At 36.9% G+C, this 16,085-nt stretch overlaps 2 protein-coding genes across 3 annotated transcripts in view; one reads left to right on the forward strand and one right to left on the reverse strand.

Moving 5' to 3' along the window:
• Nucleotides 1–16,085, forward strand: part of PACC1 (proton activated chloride channel 1) — a 91,405-nt gene that overhangs the window by 50,182 nt on the left and 25,138 nt on the right. The window lies entirely within an intron of this gene.
• Nucleotides 10,631–16,079, reverse strand: NENF (neudesin neurotrophic factor). Its single transcript, XM_085300151.1, has 5 exons — nucleotides 16,023–16,079; nucleotides 14,913–14,969; nucleotides 14,356–14,416; nucleotides 12,996–13,099; nucleotides 10,631–12,315 (listed from the first exon to the last, which is right to left on the reverse strand). The coding sequence occupies exons 2-5, from the start codon at nucleotides 14,922–14,924 to the stop codon at nucleotides 12,139–12,141; spliced, it is 354 nt and encodes a 117-aa protein (XP_085156277.1). The 5' UTR covers nucleotides 14,925–14,969; nucleotides 16,023–16,079; the 3' UTR covers nucleotides 10,631–12,138.

Here is a 16,085-nt window from a genome sequence, read left to right on the forward strand (position 1 = left end):
ACAGAGCACTGGAAGAGGTTGCCCAGRGAGGTTGTGGAGTCTCCTTCTCTGGAGATATTTAAAACTCACCTGGACACAATCTATGCAACATGCTTTAGGTGACCCTGCTTGAGCAGGATGGTTGGACTAGATGATCTCCAGAGGTCCCTTCCAACCTCAACCATTCTGTGATTCTGTGAAAGCATTCATCAAGGATAACATGAGTGAAGAAAAGTATTGGGAGAACAGAACTYTTTCTAAATTAAATTTACTACTAAATATATTAAAGTTTCCTAGTGGGGAATTCCTGGAAAATGCAGCTTGAAATGTGAGACAAACTTTGATTGCTCTTTTAACTGTCTTGACAGCATATTTACAATAAGAAGTAAATCTAATTTTCTGTATTACTTCTAAAGAAGCGTTCTAGAGAAAAACACACRTGCTTCATAACCACCTTAAGAAGCATTTGCTACGGTTGTTGCTAAAGGAACAGCTTCATATTTTCATAAATACCAAAGTGAATATACTGCTAAAAACAAGCAAAATTGTCTGTCTGTAATTTCTGCTTATACAGAAATAGCTTACTCTTTGGAAATTAAACTCTCAAATTTTCTCTCTAAGTCTGTTACCTATTATTGCATATTTTACTCTCTTGTTCCTACTTCCTTTAGCTGTTTTGAATCAACTGTGTGTAGGAGCAGTACTTAAATGAAATTTCCTTGAGGGTAAAACCTTATTTGATAAATTATAGAAAATAAACAATCATAACTGTAGCTTGTAGGTATGATGAGATCAGAAACAGCCCAATAGAGACTTTTGAGCTTTTAAAATCTAATGGGCACACACTTTTTTTTTTTTTTTTTAATATTATACCTATGCCACATCATCATAAAGCCATACTTACAGCTTTGGAGACAAAGTGAAATCTTCCAGCAATGTGGCTTCCAGAAAGGGGTCTGAGAAGAAAGATGCTGTGATCATTCTTTTGTTGAGCTGCTATTTGGTATACAGCAGGAGCTGCTACTGCTTTGGGGGTATTTTTTGCTATCTTTATTCTGGATTTTAATTTTAGATATCAAAGCCCCTAGAAGTCTTGATAGACGATTTTTACTAATGATAATAAAATAATTATTTTCTCCATAAACTTAATAATGTCTGAATAGGCCTGATACYGGTCATGCTTAAGGAAAATAAGAGCCCTTTCCTCCCCCTAGAGGTGCAGGAAAACCTAGCTGCTGGCAGATTTAATTTACATTGAGCTTCACTTTATTGTCATATAACATTGGTACTGTACTTGGGAAGATCCACTTTTCTAGGATCTCTCTTCATACTTCACGTGTCCTTTCATGARCATGATTCTCTGAGCTATCTAATAATGATGCTGTCAGAATCTGTATTTCTCTGGGGAGAAATACAATGCAACATACATTTTTTTTCTAATCACTTGGAACAATATAAAATATAACTAAGTCTCTAACATTTCTCTCTTAAAATGTGATGTCATCTTTTCTCACTGCACTAGTCTGACATCGTGAGGCAGGAACCAACCACATAAWTAGACTGGCTGCAGTCTTCTAGTACTGTGCTGTAACTGTCAACATCAGAATGATCTTTATCTCTTGCTAGCTTCATTTTGGGGGTTCTTCTCTACTCTCATTTCTCCTCGTTCCATTGATCACTCCGTCCTCCTCATTGTCACTCTTTCCTTTTCTTGATTCTTCTCTGGCTTTTCAGCTTGATCCACATCAGCAGGACTGGACCTACTGTACATTTTGTTCCACTTCACAGGAGAAGCTGAAACTCGGCATCCTTTGCGTTTTGCCGGGTGCTRTGTAACTGAATTGTCTGGAGTGTTAATCATCATTTGCTTATTCTGACATTCGTGATGAAAAAACACGTACATTAAAATCATAATATAATTATAGATTTTGCTTTTAGCATGAATATATTTCTTCTTGATGACATTGAAATTATTTAGTACTCCTAGTATTTATATATTATTTTGACAGATATGCAATGGGCTATGAATAATTTTAAGGTGGCACAGTTTACTCCATGTTGCTTAAAAGCAAGGATTTTCCCCCTCTCCTTTTGCACCATCAGTTTTTATTATTGGTGGACGCATCTGAATTGTCAGCTTTGCCAGAGCCTTGGTGTATGGGCCAGAATGAATAACTAACTGATCAGATTAATTTAATTGCTTAAGCATATTATTGACTAACCAGTAGTGCTGAGCAACCTCTTTTTTCTTGTTTTATATATTTCCTGGCTGTTCTTCTTCTGCCATTTGCTTCATCCTGTTAGTTTATACATAGAATTCCAGGCTGAGAGAGCCTGTAAATGTGCAAAATGTAGGCTTACARGGTAGGAATAAACTTTTGAGTTTGTCTGGAGGCAGGATGCTAAAACTGCTCAGCTGGCTGGTTAATGATGATTTTCATGAATATTAAATGATAGAACCAAAACAAAACTCCCAGAGAGACACTTAGGCACAAATTTAAAGTGCCAACATCACCAGCTCAGACAGCTGCTCTCCATAGACTTGCTTGAAAGAAAACAGTGATGATGCATATAAAGATGATTTTTATAAACCAGAAGGCCAATTTGTGATGTACTGCTTGGAAAGCAGAGATATTAATTACTTATAGCTTGAAGCAGAAATCTGTTTTCTGAAGTAGGTAAATGATACCTGTGCTGTTCTTGCTTTCTTGATGTGCTTCGAAACATTTTTGAGCTTTGTGCTCACTAAAAATGTGTGCAGGGCTTTATCTTTAAAGTTCATGCCAGCACTCTCCAGCATGCAGCTATATTCCCACTTACTCCACTGAAGTTCCTCTAATCCCGTCTTTATTTTCTCCTCTCTAAAAAGACTACRTTGCAGGGCACAGCATAATAAACCACATTTGCACGTATTTTTTCCTTGTGATTGGTCTCAGACAGGCTAAGAGTTTGCTGTTTATAGAGTTCTTCCTTTAGTTCCAGAGGTATAAACTTAAACAGCACATGGAAAAAATAGAACTCAAGCAAATTGGGATTGAACTGAAACACTACCAACATAAATTTGGGATGATTCTACTAACCACTGCAGTTATGCTCAATTTCTAGAAGGCTTTATAAAGGTGAAACATTCTCTGTGTCTAAAGAGTAATCTTGATAGCTTAAGAAAGTGGGAGTCGGAGTCTCAACTGATGGGATTGCACATAACTTCCTTTACATACATGGGTATGTAAATTTATACCAATTTAATATGTGGTTCAGTGATTTTCAGACACCAAAAAGAATGAGTTGAAATAACAAGGTAGGTTTTCTCAGATAACTGCCTTTAGGCATGGTCCATTTTGTGCTGTTATTCTGAATATAAAAAGATAAAGTAAATCCAAACTATTTTTAGGTGGAATGAATCAGTCTAAATGAGTTGATGGAAAAAGATATAAATGAAAGGACAGTCCAGCTAGAGGAAGTTATGGAGTGTAATGTTTTTATATAAACACTCTGCAGAATTCATTTGGCTTTCCAAACCATGTCTGTGGATCAAGAAGTGCTTTGCAACGGCTCGTGGAGACTACCCTAGTCATAGGGTGCTGGCTGCTCTCTTTGTTTTTAGTTAGATTGCAATAAAAACAGAATATATTTTAAAAAGTAGGATTTTTAAAGTATTTATTTAAATAATTGATGGAGTTGTTACAGGGATGTTTTGTGACTATGAACAGTCTGTGCAATGAAAAATAGAAAAGAAGTGGCGAGCAGGTTCCTAACTGTGAAGAAAAGCATTTGGTGAGATCATTTCTCTATTAGTATGTCCAGTTATGAAACAAGGATGACCACTAATTTATTTGTGTTGTTAAACCAAACAGTGTAGTGGAATGGGAGTGATTTTTTTCAAGGGCAGAATATGCCAGATACATTTACAAGGCTTACATAGACTGCTTTGTAGTTGTGTTTTCACAAAACCGTGGGGAAATTACACCCACACTCTCTGACAGGGCTTGCAACAAGGTAAGCTACAGAGCTCTGTAATAAGAGATTGTGACTATTTCCCTATGTATTAAATGTTCTCGTAAATATATATTCCTTTGTGTAGCAAATATAACTCATACAATTATTCAGATAAGGTCTTGCTTATGTTTTAACTTTTTTCCAAGCTGAAAAGTTCAATTAAATACTTACAGAAGTTTGGGTTAATGTACTTTAGTCTGCAAAGGCTACTAACAGCTGTTTGGGGATCAAAGGCCTTTTTCTTCCTTATTTGAAATCATCAAGTCTAWTTTAAAATACAGCAGCTCAGCCTAGTGGATGAAATGTTTACCTCTAGGTTCCAGCTGTACCTCCATTTTGCACGTTTTGAATGTGTGATTAAACTTCTTGATGATGATGTGAAGCACCTTTTATAAAATGTCTTTAAATGGCTGCGCCAGAAATGCTGTTGGGCTCGTCATTGCTTTTAACAATATTTAAACAAATAGATGACCAATGGACATATACACAAACTCCTACTGACGACAGATGTAGATGAACATTAGTGAAATATATTCACTTTAGCTGAAAGATGAAGGACCACAAAGCGATGCTCCTTTGGCGTGAGGAAATGAAACCTATGGCTTCAGTAAGTAGTACTTCGTTACAGCAACGCTTAGGACTCCACTAGCCCTAATGTTCAACTGACATTACTTTCTCCCCTAGCTGACAGTCCCAATAGGCAAGATGCACAAAGAGAATTTAAGAGAAGCATTGGCTCATTTATCAGCCAGGAAACCGAGCAATAAGGACTGCAAAGTGATAGTGGAGCTGAGAATTGCACTTTCATCTCTGTGTCCTTGGTCAGCTCCTCAGCAGCAAAACTCCAGCTTTCCTTCTTAAACTACAATGGCTCTCTCTTAATGCTGAAATGAGAAAAATTCCTAAGTTACAGACTGAATAGCAGCAGCGTGATTTTCTATGAATCCAAGCACCTGCAAGGTATCAAAGCCAAATGCATTCAGTGTTTTTGGAAAATGAGTCTGAGGATGTCAGGCAAGGAGCCAGTAGTCACAAACTGTTTAATTCATGCTGATTTTCCCAAAACTGTATCCGAGGAGGATGTCACACTCTTCCGTTCTCAAGTTCAACCTTTTCTCTGAGTGCATCAGCAAGTTTCACCACTTCTGAAACTGTAGGCTCCTGGAGTAATTTATAATCGCCTGCTGCTTTCCATAAGTAGAATTTCACTTWCCTTCCTCCTCACTGCCTCAAATTGTTCTATTCCACTGATATACTGCTGTTTTGCATATAATCCTTTCCACAGCCTGTTTTCTTCCAGCTCCAAGACATACTGAACTCAAAGGAGACCATTCACAGAATTGGGACGGAAGTGTTTATACAGGCAGCAGGAGCAATTTAAGAAGATATATAATATTTAATATGTAGAATCACAGTGGCTCAGCACATGCTCCTAAAACATTCCTACATCTTTTTAAAGCCCTTCCAACTAAAGTTGATAGGTTGATCCTTTGCAGTCTAATAATGAAAGCTTTTCAAATATCCCCGCAAGTCTCCCTAGCATTTCATTTCTGCCTACCATTTTGTTAATGTTGTCAGAGATCAAAACTGTAGGGCCTTATCTCTGTCCTGTTCGACTTTGGTTTAAGAAATATATGGAACAGAATTTGTGTTTGAGAGACTGTAACGCTGTTGCTTTTGTCTAGATTGCTAGACCTGTATGTGTTGTATAGCTCAGATATCCATGTATGTTTTCTCTGTATAACATGAATACACATTACAAATGACTTATAATGGCTACTATCCCATTCTTAAAAAATACTGCCCAGCTATTCTGCAGTACAGAGCATCATTGACAGTGAATAAGGAAAAATCAGTGACATTCTTGACACTTGCAACGTAATGTAGGACACACACATATGTTACCTAAGAATATTATCTCAATTTGATCATATAGTCTCTTGAAATAACAGKTTTTTTTGCCATAATGAAGTACACTTAAATGAGAGATGCACAGCTCCACAGCTCTGTAGTTCAGAATCAGCACTTCGCTTTTCATGGAGYGGTATTTATTTGTTTAAATGAGCCTGTTTTTTTAAGAGTTTGACTCAATTGTTAAAAATAATGGAGAGTTAAATGTAATTAGTAAGTTTGAGTTACTTAGCCTTTATCTATGATTATTACAAACACAGCACTGCAATGTAAAATGAAAGGTATGTAGCCCTAGCCTCCAACTATAGTTAGCTCTTCTATCCTACTCTTGATCTGCAACAGATACTTTAAAACAGTTATCGGTCTAATCTAGAAAGTTTTCCTCCAGGCTTATGGCTTGATAGCTAAGCTCTGTATATCCAACACAACTGAATTTAATCTCTCTGCAAAGGAGCATAAGAGAACTAGGTACTGGGAAGTTTTCATTTTAATCATCTTCTAATTCTATCTGTCCAAGCGTCAAAAAAGAAAATTCCCTTTCCTTTACTGGCTAGAACAACTATTAATCATAAATCTTACTTGTGGGTCTATTAGACAGTAAAATAAGGACTCTAGTGCCTATAAAAGAAGGATACAAGCCTTTAAGTTCAGCTCTACATTCATACATTTCTACAATTTTAGGCCTGTTTGGATTCAGTTTATGTATTCTGGTTTCATCAGTCTAGTATCTGTATCATTTTAATTTCTAAAGTCAAACTAGAACRGCCAAGAAGCAGACCTGAATTTTCACAAAGCTTGCATTAGATACAGATTTCTGCTTTATCTGTTGCCTTTCCACAATATGACAGAACTTTCAGCAAAATCTGGAAGGTAAAACGAGGACGTTGGGACATTGTTTCTTCTGCTCTTGAGAGAGGTTTCTTTCAGTGGAGGGAAAATCATGTCCTATTTTGATTTTCCTTGATGGCTTATCTTCCAGTTGTCTTGTACCCAGATTCTGCTAAATTTTTCACTTCTCAGAAGGATAAACCTCATGTCAAAAGGTACTGCAGAACTCAGTAATCTGAAACATTTATAAGTGATGCAGAATTTCTGATTGCTACAGCTACAAATAACCTGTGGGAAATGGCAGCAGGAAATGTTTATTTGAGAGTACTTCCTGTGGCTCTGTTATGTGAACTCTGCAGTTTATCCAGGTGCACATTGTCTATTTTTCACAGAATGTTAATCTCATTTTCTGTCTGTTATTGTGAATTTCTTGTCCAAGATAATCCAGGCCAAGAAGATCTGAGCATAAGTTTTGTAAACAAGTAAATTAGGACTCACACTTTCCACTGAACAGGAAGAGCAAGGCCAAAATAAAAGTAATTATGTGAACAAATGGGTATGGGTGCAAGTTAAGATTGTTAACATTGACTCTATTTGACAGAAACAAAAATAGAAAGCAGTGCTTGTTACCAGACTGCCTGTATTGCTCTTCCAAATCTACCTCAACGGTAAAAATTGCCCCAATAGCACACTAAGATACATTCTCATTTTCTACCTTTTTTTTTTTTTTTGTCGTAACAAGCTCAAAGTCACGCCTGTGCTATGAGAGTACTACTAGCAATGATGCCCGCCTATCATATACTTGATTCTTTGAGACATTGGTTTAATAGAAAGAAAAAACATCACCTTTTAATAAAACACTGATTTTTCTTTAAAAGTAGTCAGCTTCTGTAATATGTCTATAACTATCCAAATTAGCTTTCACACATAGGTCTCTGAGTAAAGTAATTGTTACAAATATAAAAGTTATTACGATTTTTTTTTCTTTTAATCAAACATTCACAGGCTAAGACTGACCTTTTGAAAGTATTCATTCTATATGGAATAGACCATGTAAACAACTTTCAGGTTTAGGTTCATGTGCATTTTACTTTATCTGAGTATTACTCATGGGGCATGGATCTGTCATATAAGTTGCCTGGTTTGTATGTTGCTTYCCAAATAAACAAAAAATAATTTAAGCAAAAGCATAATGGATCACCGATAACAAAGTGTCTGATTGTCACCGCTTACGTAAATTTGGGGGCTTGCAAGATATCCCTGAGAATGGCCACAGTGTTCATCTGAAAATATGCAGATACTAATCAGTGTGACTCAGCACATCCTACTGACGTGCAGCTGAATCCTACTGAATGGCAGCTTTTCCACTCACAGAAGTACTCACAAATTTTTTTGAATGCTTTTTTTCTTCAGTTTAACCAGATCAGCTCAAAAAACAGTGTTGGACTTTCTACATGAAACTCTTCACATCTCTTCCGTTTTCCCTTGAACAGATGCAAATTGCATTGAACGTGTTTCAGATAAGTATGTTTATCTGTAAAAGTGACAGAATACGTTTGTAAAAGTCAGCGAAACCTTTTYCTTCTTGTTTTTCTCCTACGCCGTCAAGTGAGTTCTGCATGCTCTTGGGAGTTTTGCAAGGCATCTTTCCAAAGTATCAGTCACTGAATATATATTCTGATGGTGTTTTTGAAATAAGTGTTAAAGGAGATGATCTACAAACTGTGTTCAGGTTTCTCCCACTACAAAGCACTGTATTTAAACAGAAAAGCATCCTCTTTTAATTTTTACTGAAATGTAAAAGTCTGGCAGATCTGACAAGTGCAGTCTGAAACACCATCTAGCATTGATGCCTACAGTACTCCAAATTGACAACTGATACTGTCAGACCACGAGGATGATTGGTTTAGCCTAGGCAGCGGTTTTCAAAGATAAAGAAGGCCTGTTCGGCATAAGAAAACCAATACAGAAATTAATTCACTTAAATCGATGAAACTCTTGTATTTCAGCAAAGGGCCACAGAAAGAAGGGTGTCCATACACACATTACAATTATTAAGAAAGGAACAACTTTATTTTATGTCTAATCGCAAGTCCAGTGGCTTCTAGGAAATATATCAGCCTTTGAGATTATAACTAAGATTCAAATTTCCTGCATTCTTTTAAATATCCTTCTGGCTTGTTTTGATTAGGATGAAAAATAATGCTGTTACTAACATACTGTACATGCTCTTAGTCTGATTTCATTTAACTGCAGTTTCTACAACTGCAAAAATTGAGATAATACTTTGATCTGCATTTCATGTGTATTTTGAAGTTCAGTGGAACCCCTTTACTGAATTTTGGTTGCTTATATAATTATCCCTCTCACTCTAGTTGTTAATCAGATAAATCGTTCTTAAAGTAAGGATCACAGAATCTAGCCTTTTCTTAAGATATAAACATCTGATTTCAAAGACTCACAAAAGTTAGTCAAATGTATTAAGGCAAAAATTAAAGGACTATTGGAAAAAGTGTCAAGTGGAAAACTCAGGTTATGCTCTCCTCAGTGATGAACCCATCTGATATATTTCTACTTTCTGGAGAGTAAACTATTACTAAAGCAAGTTCTTTCTTGGCACAACAATCCATTAAAACCTCTGATCATACAAACCCTCCTGTTAAATTAACAAGAAAAAGATTAGGAGCAGTACAGCAAAAACAATGATATTTGCAATGTTAGCAGGAAGCTTTGAATAAATTAAAGAGAAATTCATCATTCTCCAAATGAGCTGTGGGATAGTGGGAGGAGAATGATACAGCTTTACACAGTTTGATTGTTTTGAGTGCAATTTATAGATAGTGAAGGCACTTGTCTTACTGGCATAATACAAAGGTCAAGGAAATGCTAACTGAACAAAACTATGATAGACAATATTCTTTTAAGCAAAATAAATTTCAGGYTGTCAACAAGTAATAATAACCTTAGAAATAAAACAGTGTCATTATATTAACACTAAAAGAAGTACTGCGGTACTCTGGATTCATTGAAAAAGTAGTCAGTGAACATGTTATCAATAACAACAGTTAACGATGGTGAACAGTAGTAAAGAATATCCATGTTAAGGGTATATTCCTTCTGGTGGCCAACTGAAAGCCTTATTATCATAATGCTGTTTTATTGAATGGGAATCTGAAGTGAAATAACTTAGGAAGTGATTAAACAGAAGTATTTCACTTCCCAAATTGAAATAAAAAGAAAACATTTTGCATTGTAAAATACATTCAGTTGTGATAATCTTGTTAATAACAGAATGGAAGGACTAGGACATCTCCCTCCCTTCACGGGCACAAGTGAGGGCAGGTTGAATTTACAAGATCTCACACTGAAAGAGTTTTTATATCACAATTTCAATAATACCATTGCAACAGGCGGGTTTCTTCACTGAAATGCACCTGAAGGTTGGTATTAATAAAAGATTCCTTATCTACTTTGGGATCAGTGAAGGTGAGCTTCAAAGCATGAACAGGAAAAGCAGAGAGAGAATAATAACACTAAACCACTTGCAACCACTGTTGCAATCCAGCTACAAAATGTCCTTGTGTGAAATTTTTAAATGTTGATGGATATGCTGATCTCAAATGAAGCCAAGACAATTTACAATAATCACAGGAGCACATCTCCTGCAGCTGCCCCTAAGTAAACATGCAAGGAAGAGAAGGGAAGGGAGAAAAACGTGTAGATACTGGAAGATGATCTGYGAAATGCTGGCAAAATATCAAGCACCACTATTATCACACACACACACCCGCATACACATTCCCATGAAGACGGCAGGTATGCAGTGCTGCCTGTGGGCAGGCATCATCAGCATGCCAACTCCCAGTTCCCATTGGTTCTAGCCAAGAGATTGCCAGCTACAACAACAGAGCAATGATTTTCTGAAGCAGTAACAYTCTCTTTACTTCAATACTAAGTTATTTATTTTGCCCCAGAACACCACAGAACAGCAGAAAACAAGGTGGCCCATAGAGCACCTCCTCCAGCTTATGTGGTCTAATGGTAAGATACAAAATGAATTTACAGTAAAATCAGTAACATTGTTTAACAAAAGAKAATAAAGAGAAACAACTTTTCTAGTTATTTAACTGCAGGCAGCTGTCCCTTTCTCCCAACACACTACAATATGCAAGCATTAGAACAGAGACTCATGTAATAAAGCCTTTCTTTCCAAGAAAGCAGCCAAAATGCTAAAGAAATAGAACAAAGTAGCTCTGAGAAATTGGGAGCAGCTGTTCAGTTTTTCAGTATTAATACAACCTGTCACAGCAGCAGATAAATCCACATACATGATAGTTTACATTCTACTTCAATTAGTTGAAGACAGTGGTTAGCAGCAATTTATATAGCATAAGCTTTTCTGCCCTCTGATTGCTGAAATACTGCCAGAGAAAATTGATAAAGAGAGGACTTCTTTCACCCTACAGTATCTGGAGTTTTATATTAAGTTGAAGTGAAGAGGAATATTTGAATGCACACCTCATTGCAAGAGCAATGATGAAACCAGACTAAAACAAAGAAAAACTAACAGAATTTTTTTTAAAAAAGACTGAAATTGTCAATATGAAAATGCTAAAAATATCCACAGCATTCTAAATTAGTGTAATAAACTTGTAGTTTAGGAGTATGTGGAAAACAGAGAGTTACCATTTCCTTTCTTTGTCAGAGAAGGASTGGAGGAAGCTAGAAGGAAAACATCCTAATCTAATATGGATGACATCTTTGATAATTATTTCAAAAAATAAAAATGAAGTGTCATTTATTTAAAACTAACATAGTAACAGTCTTACTGAAAATGTCACAGTATTTCTCAAGGGGGGAAAAGATTTATTTTTCTTGTTTTATAGCTATAGGCTTTGCATAAATATTCCTTGTATGTAACTACATTTTAAGAGATAAAATGTTTTTATTTCCAGTATTCTCAAACCTGTCAAATTCTAATGCCTTTTAAAGAATAAGCATTTTACACCTATTTATATATGTGATGACCTATAATCACAGAAACTGAAGCACAGGTAATTGAAGTTAGGGATTTATACAAAGACCACTGATGTTTCAACTATTAGAATCTGCCCTATCTCTTTTAAAGAATGTAATTTTAATTTATATTTGTAGCCAGAAAAATACAAGCAGTAAGAATTTCCGTATGAATAATACCAAMAATTCAGAGCAAAGAGTACCAGAATGTGCCACTAACATAGATCTTTTGATTCACTGTTTTCCAGAATTCATTTTAATAATTAGCTGTCATCAGTCAGTTTTCTCTTTAGAAAATATATAAATGTGTACACACATAGTTTACATAAAATATTCTTCCTTTCAGGGAACAATCTAATACTCATTCTGTCGTGGCCCCATGGTATTCTCTAGATACTAAAATGTTCATCAAAACTCATCTTTAATGCTGAAATGTGGTTGATCTTCAGGTTTAAAGTCTAGATTGGGGCTGCCATCCTCATTCAGAATTCTTCGAGAAGTATAGCCAACAATTGGATATTTGGCCTTGTACACATTATTGAAGATATCATCCAGGGACTTTAGTTCCTCTTCTGTGAGTCCTGTCTAAATGAAATATGGTCAAAGAAATGAAAATGCAGATATTTATATGCATTTTTCTTTCTTTCTTTTTTTTYCTGTTGATTATGCTCAACCTTAGGTTAAGCTTTGGAGTTTAATTTGCAGAGCATAATTAACAGAATTAATAGTATAATTTGTAATCTTATTCTTCTCATGCAAATTTGTCATTGATAAATCTTTAATATGTTTGGGTAAAACAAACTTAGTTCATGAAGCTAATAACACCACAAACAAGCAACAACTAACTCACTGTCACTGCACAGTTAGCGTCCACTGCCTGTTCAGTGCCACAGGATAAGCTAAACCAATTAACAAAGAAAGCGATTTACTCTCTTTGGAAGTATCTTTTTAAACAGCAGGTAATTTGCCCTTAACACACTAACTTAAAGAAGCTGTACTTGTTCCACAGATTTAAAACTTCCCTCTCCAAGGCTGTTAAGACTGCAGCATTCATGAGCAGTAAATACATGATTGTTTTATCTAAAGAATATTAATTAATTTTGTTTTCAAATTAGACTAAAAGATGTGAATCTACTTAAATTAATACAAGTTAGTTCAATATAACTGTCATCTTTCCTAGCTTTTACAGGCATTGACTAGCAGAACACAAAGGAAAAGAATAAAACTTTGTAAAATAGAATTAAATTAATAAACCTGTTTCTTACTATGTCATGAGTAAGATCTGCTGGATCCAGAGACATCTTTGCAACTCCTCGTGTTGAGTCTTTTCCAACCAAAGCATTATATGGGGCTCCTTTCCCATAAAATTCTGTCAGAGGGAAAAACAAACAAAGTGATGCTCTGACATTGTAGAGGGTAGATTCAGCTGCTTCTTTTCACACAGATCACCTCTCAGTGAACCAAAAGCAACAACTGGAGTCTAGGATTTTGTCTTTCCAAAACTGACTTTTGAGAAGGTATCGTAATTTGATAGTATATCCCAGTGCTTAAAAAATAGATGGTGGGACTGTAAAATGCAGTCGTTAAACTCTTGTACTGCATTCTTAAAATCTATGTATTATATAGGGAACTGTGCTTTACATTCTCACAGGAGGTTTATATACTATAGAATTTGCAGTGCCAAACCTTGTTTAGGATTTGAAGATGAGTCAACATGTGTGTCCAGATAAGGTGAATTAACGAGCTTAGTACAAACAAAACAGCAAACCATTAAGTTGCTTATTATGACCTTAAGGCTTATGTCTAGGACCCCACTGGTCCCTCCAAACATTTTATAGCAGTGCATTAGCTTTCCTGTTAACTGTAACAATTTTTTTTTTCAGTAAAAACACAAGATACAATTCAGACAGATTACTTCAACTAGCTAACAGAGTTAAAAGTATTACTGTCTTTTCCATATTAGAGTTGTAAATTGAATTAAGTAACAGGAGTTCAAATTAAACCATCTTTGTTTACTAGTCAAGGCACAGACAACAACTACAGTAATATATGGTTGATGTGTAAATGACGAGACACAAAGTCTCAAGAAATAAGAACATTTTTTAAGAGAAAAAATGGCTTAAGCCCCCCCATTCAAAGTTACAGACAGCTCTTCCAGGAGTTTTGACCAGATCACCAGAGAGCAGAGGTAAGCAAACACCAGCACAAAAGGAGATACGAAGCTGAGGCAATGCTGACGTAGGGTGATACAGGTACATCTCAGGTAGCTTTGATCTGACAATCTGGTTCAATAAAATGCTGTAGCCCTGGCTTCCACGTGGCCAGGCTCCACAGCTGGCGAGGACTCAGGGGCCTGGGCAGCACTTACCGTCGTCAGTGGCTGAGCTAACTAGATCACGCTACCTTGTCTGTCTACATGTACTGTCATCTCAGACCAGCATATGCTCTTGACAAAACCTTAGCTTGGGAGGTTTCAGAGGAGGAAAAATGAGATTAAAAAAAAAAAGGAAAAAGTATATTCTTTTTGTTAAAGTTGAACATCAGATTTCTAATAGTTTGATGATATTAAAAAAATGACTGAACAATATCAAGCAAAGTTGACAGCAAAGCGACAAATAAACTCACCTTTTCCAGAAGTGACATCAAATACTACTCCCTTCACTGCCAGATAAATGGGCTGTCCTTCCTGGAAAGAAAAAAAAAAAAAAGTCTGTGAGTCCTCAACACATAAGCATAGGTTAAAAAAAAAAAAAAAAAAGAGGCTGTGAAATCCATAAGCACTCAGCACACTGAGGATAAAATTCTCTGCTATGCATTTCAACAAGCTTACAATCAAATGCACAATAAATATACAGCTAAAATATTTTATCTGACTCTATAATCAGCTACATGGTAAAAATGATGTCTGTCTGTATCTGGGCAATATATTATGTGGCATTTCTATACTGGGCCACTCTGAAAGCTTTCATCTGCCATCTATTCATGCATCTTTATGCCAGCTATTGGCAATACACAACTGAGAGAAAAGAAAGCAAAAGAAGTATTGAGGGCTATAAAAGGAAATACAGAATAGAGGCTGTGAACTCCCACATCACAGCAGATCTCTAAAAGAATACTACAGTTCTATCTGGAAAGCTACCTACCAGTGACACTGTATTTCTAAGCAGCTATATTCTGAATACCTTAGTRCGCATGAAGAATATGACTGTTTTCTGCTTTCCATACTGAAATGTTTGGTTCTGTTTGGATAGTAAATAGTAGAAGAACAGACATGGGTTAGAACCCTGTTTATGTTGCAACAATCTGTCTCTTGTTTCTGTATATACACGCAACACACACACACACACACACACACACACACACACATACCCACAAACACACATGTATCTCTCTTGAAACTTCTTGCTTGTTCTTTAAATTGTCCTGGAGGCTTTTTGAGGATTCAAGCATATGGAAGGGGAGAATCAATTTAACCTAAATGCCGTAGTAGACACTTCCGTCTTGCATGTCACCTCATGACACTTGTTTGCCTGAAGATGATTAACTACATCTTTCTATTCTTAGTGCAGATGGATACTGCTGAAGATAAAAGGGTGTATGGCAAACAGCATTTTTCATTTGATTAAGAGATAAGAGATAAACACACAAATCTGATCTGCTGACATCTGTTTCACTTAATAAGCCAGGGCTTCTGCTTTGTCTTCTACTGGTGAGATACATTTTTAGTCAGTAGGATGATGGTTAGCTTCTGGCAAGTATCTGGCCCTGAGAAGGTCGGCCAGCAAGCTTTTCAAAGGAGAAGTTATCTATGTATCAAAACAGGATTTTATCATTTTGAACCTTAACTTTAGCTGAGACTCGTGTGTCACAGAAAACTAAAAACTCTTGAGTTGAAATTCCTTTGTTAATTCTAAAATCTTATAGGGAGGAAAAGAAAACCAGACCCTACATATCTGACTTAATGAACTAACATTATCGAGAGAAAATTATTTTGGGTCCAGCAGATTTTAATCTGGAATTCACCGCCGCGAGCGCACTGTCAGGCAGGCAAAACAGGGAGGGCGTCTCATCGCATCCCCGGGCGGGACACGGCTCAGCCCGGCTCGCAGCGCACGAAAGCCGCCAGCCTCCCCGCAGCGCCTACGCAGCAGGTCACCCCGCAAAGAGCAGCCGCCGCCAGCGCGCACGGCGCCCCCGCAGCTTCGGCGGGCCGGGCAAGGCACCGCCGCCCGCCTCCTGCTCCTGCCCGGCGGCCCCGCGCAGGCCCCGCGCAGGCCCGGCCGCGGCGCTACCTCCTGCCCGGCGTATCTGGCCAGCTCGGGCTCGGTGAAGAGCCGCACGGGGGCCTCGGCCGG

The sequence above is a fragment of the Rhea americana genome, unplaced genomic scaffold (assembly GCF_003343005.1).
Source record: "Rhea americana isolate MKP2758 unplaced genomic scaffold, rheAme1 scaffold_160, whole genome shotgun sequence".
Classification (NCBI taxonomy): Eukaryota; Metazoa; Chordata; class Aves; order Rheiformes; family Rheidae; genus Rhea; species Rhea americana.